The 9,506-nt window shown below is 56.2% G+C and overlaps 2 protein-coding genes across 2 annotated transcripts in view; both read right to left on the bottom strand.

Moving 5' to 3' along the window:
• Window positions 1-772: 772 nt before the first annotated feature.
• On the bottom strand, window positions 773-2,816 carry MFSD6L (major facilitator superfamily domain containing 6 like; the record flags this gene model as incomplete). Its single annotated transcript, XM_082604411.1, has 1 exon — window positions 773-2,816. The coding sequence occupies one exon, from the start codon at window positions 2,814-2,816 to the stop codon at window positions 1,029-1,031; it is 1,788 nt and encodes a 595-aa protein (XP_082460537.1). The 3' UTR covers window positions 773-1,028.
• Window positions 2,817-5,228: 2,412 nt separating this feature from the next.
• PIK3R6 (phosphoinositide-3-kinase regulatory subunit 6) overlaps window positions 5,229-9,506 on the bottom strand; it is a gene marked incomplete at its 5' end in the record, with an annotated part of 48,395 nt that continues 44,117 nt past the window's right edge. Inside the window, 2 exons of the mRNA XM_082605534.1 lie at window positions 5,229-5,916; window positions 6,487-6,599. Of these exons, the coding sequence (XP_082461660.1) occupies window positions 5,763-5,916; window positions 6,487-6,599 (267 nt within the window). The 3' untranslated portion in view covers window positions 5,229-5,762. The remainder of the gene's footprint in view (window positions 5,917-6,486; window positions 6,600-9,506) is intronic.

The following is a 9,506-nucleotide window of genomic DNA, read 5'->3' as shown; positions in this document are numbered from 1 at the left end:
CTTGGGAACTACTGGCATAGCGGAAAATGCACCAGATTTGCGGGAAGGAGACCAGGCTCTGGAGGTGTTTCCGACAGTGACCCAATGTGTGACTTTTCTGAGACTCTGTTTTCTTGCTTGTCAAATGCAGTGAACAACTTTGATTTATTCATAGGTTTGCTGTGGGAGGTCCAAGGGCACAGGTACTAGCATCCTAGCCCTAAGGAGGCTGCCGCACCCTCACGAAGCAGATGCAAAAAGTCTCCATGTGCTCTTGAGAGGTGGAGCCTGCAAAATGGGAGTCCAAAGGACGTGAAACGGCTCTTGCTCTCATCTAAGTATGGAAGACGAGTCTAAGGATCCCATTTTGGTGATGCACACATCTGAGAGTAAGAATGAAAACCTATTCACCTCCACCCCCTATCCCCCCAAACACACATTACGCTTCCCATCATTTTCTCTTATTGGAGACTTAAGTACCTGGGTGTGAGTGTGGGCACCTGTATATCAGTGGAGAGAGAGAGAGACAGAGAGAGGAGTTTCAGTTCTCATGGCCATGCTTACCTGCCCACGGCATGGCTTTTACAGGCTCGGGCTCAAGCCTTAAGACCCACAGGAATGTACATGACTCACCGAAGCCTGTTGCCCCCTCCGCCGACTGAGTCCTGCAGTTCCATCGCCCTCCCAGCCCCGTCAGTTTCACCTGAGCAGTTCAGCCGTGGTTGAAATCAACAGCACCAGGCAAAGCTCTTGCAAACCGCATACGCCAAAAAAGAGTGACCACAAAGGGAAATTCTTTGTTTTTTAGCAAATGTATTCTTGCTCCATTATTTTAAAAAGACTGAACAGCCAAAAGTTAAATCTCCTCTTACTACAAAAGTAAAGAAAATCATGCGATGAGATGATCCCGTGGGGTTTTTGGCACAGACATGCTTCTCTCTCCCCAGGCTCCCTGCACTCCTGGCAGGACTCGTGGGGTTTGCCCTCAGCAGGCTAAGTGCTGTCCATCCCTTTGGCTCCTCCCCAGATCAGCGCTTCCTGACTGTCTCTCAGCCCCTCCAGTCTGAGTGTTCGTCCCTCATGGCCTTCACAAGCCAGTCCCGTTCGGTCCCCTGCTCAGAATCACTCGTGTCACTGGCCTCCACGGCCAGCAGCTTAGAGTAGTTGATTTTCCGCTCTTGGGGCAGTCTGGGCTGGATGGACAGGAACAAGGCCAGCCAGAGCAACAGGACCACGCAGCAGGACTGGTAGAGCACAGCTAAGCTGAAGCGCATCACCACGAAGCCCCCCACGAAGCTGCCCAGGCTGGCCCCGACCCCGTAAAAGTGGCCTCGGAACATGGCACTCAGAGGTCTCTCTGTTCCGGGAGTGGCCAGATGCTCTATGGAGGCCCCGACTGCCCACCACAGAGCCCCGTGGCTGATGGCGCTCAAGATCTGAGCGGGGAGGACAGACCACCAGCTCCAGAGGAAAGAGAAATACAGAAGCTGCCCCGCCAGGCAGCCCAGCCCTAGCCCCACCGTGCCCACCCTGGACAGCTTCCTAAGCAACGGAGTTTTGAGAGGATGAAGTAGAATTTCCGCCAGCAAGCCCAGGGCCACTGAGAAGCCCATGACCAGCTCGGTGCTGTCGTGGTCTTTCATGTGCCAGAACAGGAAGTTCTGCACGGCGCTGGTGGCGCTTCCTATCAAGAAGACAGTGAGGGCGAGGGTGATGAGGCGAGGGTCACCGCTTACAACAGACAGGGCTTTGACCATTTTGTAGCTGGGCTCCCATCGCCTGCAGACGGGGACGGGAAAGGCAATGCTCACCAGTAAAGCCAGGGTGCTGACCAGTGAGTAGCCGTAGAAGTGCACTACACCCCGGGGGCTATTTGTCATCAGGAAGCAGTCCAGCTGCCCCACCAAGGCTGAGATGCCACACACGCCTGCCGACATGCCCAGCAGCCTCCAGATCCACAGGCTTCTGTAGCGGTCAGTGGCATCCACAAAATCCAGGTATTCATAAAGGCTGTCATCTGCCACCTGCTCCAGAGGGGATGTCAGCAGCTCCCAGAACACCATGGAGCCCAGGGAGAGGATGAAAGTCCACCGCAACCCTTCCAAGGAGAGGTCGAGGGCCCCCGCCATCCCCTTGGCTGCCGACTGGTTGGCCAGACTTGCCAACGCCGTACCCCCAGCAAGCAAAGGGAGGGCAGGACTGACCACCCTAAAAGCACCTTCCTGGGGAGTATCTTTCACTCTTGAAGTAATAGGATGGAGGAGAACTCGGGATGTGGTCCTGGTTCCTTGGATGGAGCCCACAAAGGAGCTGGGCAGACGACTGGAAGGTTCTTGGCCACTTTCCCCAGGCCCTTCTCTGAAGCCATCGGCTGGGGCGACCCCAGTACTCCTCTCGGCTGGGAGGCTGGGCGCTGGGTAGTTCGGAGCTGGCTCGGGGGCGGAGGTGACGTTCACAGTGAGTGCGACCCCCGGTGGTGGGACCGTCGCGGTCACACCGTGGCTTCCATTACACGAGCGGTACCCTGGGTCTCTGCCCAAGGGCGGCACCAGGACCATCAACAGGCTGGCTCCCACCGAGCCGAGCAGCGAGCCTATCAGAAGCACCCTCCGCTTCTGGTAGCTTTTGGCCAGGAAGGCACAGAAGGGAGCCCAGAAGGCTGCGATCAGGTGCTTGGTTCCCATTAGGATGCCCACCCAGGGCGCGGCCAAGCCCAGCTGCCGCAGGTAGAGGGTCAGGAACGGGGTCACGCAGGCATCCCGGACCCCGCACACCAGATGGAAGAACCTGGCCACCCCCAGCGCCCTGCTGATGTCCCACTGGGGGTTGGCGCTCATGGCTGCCCGGCTCCGTCAGACCCGGGCGGGCGGAGGGCGCGGCGGGGCGCGGGGCGGGCGCGGGGCCATGCCCCCTGAAGGGAGGCGGGGAGCGAGCCGCACGACACCTCCAGCCTCCGGCGGCGCCGCGGTCACCGGGTCAACGGCCGCCCAACCCCCCGCCCACGTCCGGCCACCGACCCGGAAGTGGCCCCGCCCGGAGGGCACCAACCCTAAGGGGCGGGGTCGGCGCACCTGCGGGCCGCACCTGCCACGCCCCACGGCCTTCGCCGCCGCACCTGCCAGACGTGCGCAGGTGCAGGAGGGTCGCGGGCTGAGGCCTGCAGGGTGCGCTCGAGGCCACCCCCAGGGCCCCCGCGTAGCCCACGGTGCTTAGATCCCTGAACTGCTTTAGGCAAGTAAAACTTGGCTGGGGAGGAGCGAGAGTGGAATTCATGATATGCCCCCCTGCCCCGTGTTCTTTAGGTCTTTGCTCATGGGCCCCCTGATCAAGGACGACCCTGTTTCCCTCAGGGACCGTCCCTGTCTACCCTCGCTGACAAACCCCGCCCCCTCCCCAGACTCACACTCTCCCCTTCCCTGCTTGTTTTCCTCCGTGGTACGCATCGCTATCAGACACTCTACCGGTTTCTGTTTCACGGGTCTATCTTGTTGATTGTCTGTCTCCATTGGAATCAAAGTGCTATTTTTGTCCCCAGGGCCTAGAACTGTTTGATTGGATGTGAGCTGCCTCCTTAAGAGGCACGACCTTAGGTGACACAGTTTTCTTCAGTGGAGACAATCCCCCGAGAGGGACTGACAGCTGAGGGTGGTCTTGAGGCGGCAGCTCCTCCAGGCAGCCCCGTGCAGCACCCACCCTCAGCCCCACCCCCGGCCAACGTTATGCATGTACTGGATCGTTTTAATCGACACCTGAGAGTGCTTAGTTGTCCATGTGGGGAATACACACGCCAGAGGTGGTTAGCTAACACTTCATCCAAAAGTCACACTCCAGAGGCAGTGACTACAAGCACGTTAACGATCTCAGATCAACGGAAGTGGATTCATTAATTATCCCAAGAGATATTGGCAAAATTTCGCTGGTGAAATTCGTGGTGTCCAAGTTACGTGGATTGTTTATAATTTTTGGAGGCATCTCCTCCCTTGGTGAACAGGATTAAGAATCCGGAGATTCCAGCAGTCCAGACCCTTTGGAAGGGAAGACTTTACTTTGAGATGGACACTTTACAGTGTCCAGCCACCCAGTGTCCTTGCGTGAATGTTTCAAGCAAGGTTTGTTCGGAGGACCTAATTTGACTGGAGGTGGGGATGAGGAGGGCTACTTGCCAATGCATCTCTGAGTGCGCAGCAGAATTTGGTCTATGACGCACTTTCTTTGTAAGCTGGTGGAGAGATTGTTGGGGGAGAAGGCCCAGAACCCTCTCCTAACGCTAACAGCTGGTAAACCCTGCAGCTGTTTATTTCAAGAACCTAGTACTTGTTGCCCAAATTGATATGAATCAATTTACATAACCCCAATGACAGAAGAAGAAAGTCTAGCCATGTTCAGATAAACTCACTCAAATTCAGTGACATCAGTCACTTCCTGTTTAAAACCATCTCCGTTACATTCAGGGCTGTCCCTAGTCCCTCTCCTCCCCAGGCTCCGCAGGGGCAGCTTCGGTGGAGGACCACACATCCATCAACTTCTCGGTCTTCACCTGTCCAGGGTGGATCACCACTGAGGGGCAGGGATTTCGCCACGTAGTGTCCATCAAAGGTGCCTGCGGTCCACATCCAGGCTTCAGGTCCTGTGGTCCCTGTAGCCACTCACGGCTGCACCTCTTACCTTGGGCTGGTCTGCTTTCAACTACCTGGGGGAAACGGTACCTGCTTCCCGTGCCCACAGAGGCACAGGGACTCTCTTTAAGCTTGCTCTTGGGCCCATCTGCCTAGGCCCCCAGGCAGCCCCTCTTACACCACGCCCCTAGGCTCTGAGAACGTGCTCTGAGGCCTGCCCCCACTCCCAGGGCAATAAGGCCAAAAGTGAAGTGCCTACCTCTCCACTCTTGGGTCCCAAACTTGGAAGGGACTCTTCCATCCCACTGCCACCATCCCCTGGGATTGTCCAGGTGATAGGTATGGACTTAACATCTGGATAACATCTGGACTTAACATCTGAACTCAAAAGCCAAGAATTTTGATGTCTTTCATCTCTGGCTCCTCTGAAATGAGCCTGCGTTCCCACCTCCGTTCTGGGGATATCTCTGAGCAGGAGGCCCTCAGTGAACGTGAATGAGGAGGGGGCCGGGCAGGTGGACAGAACATACCAGTGAATGTTTCACCAAGCTCTTACCTGGGCCTAAGCAGAGTCGTTAGGTTAGACTATGCAGTGCCTCTGCTCTCTACTAAAACACAAGTATTGCTCCATATAGATGAGAGCAGGAAGACTGCAGTGCGTATTTATTGAATCTGACATTTCCTCTCAACTGGGAGGGACGACTGCCTGGGAGTGGGCGAGGTGGGCAGTGGCCCGCTAGAGGGAAGGGAACAGACTGGGCGGGAGGGGCTGCCGCTGCCCACGTCCTGTTTGCCCCAGGCCACGGGGCCCCAGGCCACGGGACAGCAGCTCTCACCTTGGTTTTAAGGGCCGGGTGAGGAGCTTGAGTGGGAGAGGCAGGGATTGGAAATCAACAAAGGGGAGTGGACACAGGCGCAAGGGGCTGGGCTTTGTGCGCACAGCTTGGCCAGGGCCTCCTCGGCCCTTCGTGTGGGCCCTGCCCCGCCGCACCTGCCACGGCCAGCTCCCTGTGCTCCTGGGACTCGCTGGCTTTCATATGCGGCTGGAAGCCGCCCCAGGGAGCCTTGTTCTAGTCGTTGCTGTGAGTGTTTGGGGCGGGTGGGGTAGTGTAACCTTGGTCTCAGCCCGCCGCTCTCAGACTCAACGATTCTGCAGCCCCTTTGGGCTCACTGGACGATGCCAGAGAACGTGTTGATGGGCATTCGAAGGGGCTTGGCCTTGGCTTTGGTCCTTTCCATCTCCTCCCGGTGTGAGCTGAGCCCCAGCGCCTTGGATTTCTGGGCCCCAGAACACGGCTCTGGGCAGGGAGCAACCTCGAACCTGTGGGCGGAGAGAGGCCAGCTCGGGAGAGACCCCATCTCAGGGGTCAGATCTGCCTGGGCATTCTAAACGTAGCCCCTTTATTGTCGGGTATAGACAAGGGGGCTCCGCAGAGGGAAGAGGAAGAGTGAGAATGGGAAAGAGCACCCTGAGCCGGGGGCGCACGCACGGAGAGGAGGAGACGCCTGAACGGGTCACCCTGTGCGCCTGCCTGACCCAAATACACCTCCCCAGGGGACACCAGTAAGTGTCGTGTTAACTGGGTCGCAGCTGCCACAGAAGGGCAGCCTGTGTTGGCGGGCCAGTGCCAGCACAGGAGGTTGGATCAGGAGGGCTGCAGGTTGAGCATTTGTAGAAGAATCTCGGGAAAACTTAATCTCAGCTACTGCCCAAGGTCAACCGTCATTTGCTTTTCTTCCTGGATTTAAGTCATCACCTGAGTCCACACCCATCAGGGATACCTGCCTGGCCCACGATCCACCCCGACAAGGCGTTCAGGGCTCAAGGCAAGAGGCGGGGTGGGCCAGCAGCCGGGAAGCTTTGCCCCAGGGGCATGGAGCCCAGCCTCACCTGGCCACATCCCTGTATGTGCGGCAACTGTCCTTGTCCAGCAACAGTGTCAGCAGCCTCTGGTCCTGGCTTTGGATCTGGACGTTAGCTGACCGGAAGGTGTTTGTCACCGTCTGCAACAGAGACAGCTTGGGGAGCATCACCTTGGTAACGGATGGCCCAGCCAACACCTCCTACCCTGGAATCCTGTGTGTTTCAGTTCAGTACACAAGGGTCCCGCCCCTCTTCTTGCAAGTGACCCTGAGTAGTGACAAGCCTGCATAAGATGCTTCTAGGCTGCCTTGGTCCTTGGCTCTCCCATCATTTCCGCAGTTCTTTTTCCCACCTGTTGTCCTTAATTTCAAACACAACCTGGGATGCTACAGCTAGAGCTTGCCAGGTGCTGAAGTGACCTGAGCACCTCCTATTTGACAGGCATGTTATGTATGTAATTTGGGGCTACTTCAGGGTTTTTATAAGCCCTGACCCCTGTACTCAGTGTTGGATTGCATACAAAATTATTTCCCTGGGGCAGAGACAGAGGGTCTGGAAAACAGCCACCTACCCCCATGACTCAGACTAAGCCTGTACCAGTCTGTACCCTGGGGCTAGTTACGTCCTCTGCACGGGGAACCTGGGTCAAGGTGTTCCCACCTTCCACACCCACAGCCCTGCGCAGCTTCTCCAGAAAGTACCCAGGAGCAGAGGAAAGCAGCCCCGAGGCGGCCCTCCAACCCGTGACCTGAGGGGGCTGCTCCCGAGAGACCCCTCCCCCTGGACAGAGAATGTAGAGCATCCTGGGCTCCAGGTGGGGCACTGAGGGCCTTTCCGGTCACTGGCCCATAGCACACGTGGACAGCAGCTTTGCATGACTCACCACCACAGAGCATTGGAGTTTCTAGAGCCTTAGCCTCCATCTCATTCAAGTATTCTCAACCCTGGAGTCACCTTTCCAAAACATAAAATTAGAAATTCTGATCTAAGTGGTCTGGAGTCCAGCCCCGGCCTGGGCATTTTTCATAAGCTCCCTGTTGTAGGCAGGGCTGATCCACCTTCCTGCTGTCAGACAGCAGAGGGACAAACAGAGCCTCAACCTGGGGGGGGGGGGGGCAGTCAAGCATGTCCAGGCATTTCTGCTGGACTTTTGTGGGGTGGAAGGTGGGCTTGGCGGCCAGGAGTCTATGGGCAGAGTGTGCAAGAATCTCCCGGGAGACTCTACACCCAGACCACCGGGGTTCTCATCCTGGCTCTGCCACTTATTAGCCCTGCGACCTTGGACATGATTCTTAATCACTCTGTGCTTTTGTTTCTCACCTTTGCAACTACCTTGTAGGTAGCAAGACAGTACAGAGGTAAAAGGGAACTCGCTAGGGTGGTAAGTTTAGATTTTCGAAAAGCTCACAACCAGGTTATTTAAAGAGGTCATTAAAAATAGAAACCGTGGTAAGGAACTGACTTTGAAAGAGGAAATACATAAAGGTAAATAGGTCCACCCTGGAACCTGAAGCTCAAATACAGAGCTGTCCTGTTGGAAGATCTCAGCTCAGTACAAAGCTCTCAGCCTGTCAGAGTGCTCCTCCAGTGCATAGGCTGCCCCAGAAAAAATGAACTCTGGTTAGAGGTGAGATCCTGCATAGGTGAAGGCTTGGGTCAGATGATCAGGGAACATCTAGCCAGCTCCTGCTGTGGGCCATTCCCACGGTGAGTGCTGGAAAGATGGAGATAGGGCCTGAGCCACGAGATGACGGCATTGACAGTTTTGCAAATGCTTCAGTGGCTGTGTCCCCAGGGCTCTGGGGGAGCCCAGAGGTGGGGTCCCTAGCTCTCTGGGGAGTGGGGGATGGGGAGTGTGGTGGAGGAGGTGGAGGGAAGGGCCTCCTGGGGGGGAGATAACACCTGAGTTTCATCTTGAAAGAGAAATAGGGGTTATGAAAGGAAGATGGGGAAGAGAAAGGGAGGAATGGGGTTTCAGGCCTAGCGAAGCGCATGATCAAAGGCACAGAGGAAGGTCTGCCAGTACACCTCCAAATGTAACCGAGCGGGACACTACGGGACCTTCCCCGGACAGACTCCTCCCCCATATCCTCTTCTGTAGCTTCTCTCTGAAGGACCTAGATAACAGTATCTGATGCACATTTCCTGAGCTGTTTTACAGATGCTAAAACCACCACCACGTGGAAGAAATTAACTACTTGATGATCATGAGCCTGTAGCCCCCAGACCTACTGGCGCCTAAGGATTGATGATGTTTACCCCTGTGACACCGCCCTGTTACCCCACCATCAACCAATCAGAGAGCTGTGCACCAGCTGATCACATACACTGGGACGCTTTTCCCTCACCTGGCCTTTAAAAGTGCTTTGCTGAAACCCATAGGGGACTTTGGTGGTTTTGAGCACCAGCTGCCCTGGACTCCTTGCTTGGCACCCTGCAATAGACACTGCACTTTCCTTCGCCACGGCCCGGTGTCAGTGTATGGGCTTTGCTGAGCACAGGCGAGAGGACCCAGGTTTGGTTCGGTATCACAGATACCCCCGTTTAAGGTGCATGCAGGGGTGGCCAGAGTTGCAGATGGAGAGAAAGAGGAACCAAGCTATGCAACACTGAAGTTTCTCCACCCTCCTGCCCTGGAGAGTAGGAAATGGTCGAGGGATTTTAAGCACAGAGTCACGTGTCCGAGTTCTGTTTTAGAAAGATCACGCAGGCAGAGGTATGGAGGGTGGATTGGAGGAGCACTGGAATGACATCGGGGAGACCGGCTGGGAGGCTGTAGAGATTGTCCAGGAGAAGGGGGTGGAGGAAGGTCTGGCCCAAGGGTGACCAATTCGTCCCAGGAAACCCCTTAGTCCCTGGCCAATTGGGACAGATTGTCAACCTCACTGGACCACAAGAAGGAGGATGGAGAGGAAGGGAGAGGTGTGAGAGTGTTTGAGAGAGAAAACCAGTGGACACGGGGAGGTGAGAAAGGGGAGGCATCTGAGCTGACTCCAAGGTTTCTGGGACAGGTGACTGGATAATGATGGTCCCGCTGAATGAGAGAC

This window comes from Mesoplodon mirus, assembly GCF_964341445.2.
Source record: "Mesoplodon mirus genome assembly, chromosome: 18".
NCBI classification, from domain to species: domain Eukaryota; kingdom Metazoa; phylum Chordata; class Mammalia; order Artiodactyla; family Ziphiidae; genus Mesoplodon; species Mesoplodon mirus.
This window is presented reverse-complemented; position numbering and strand designations above follow the sequence as displayed.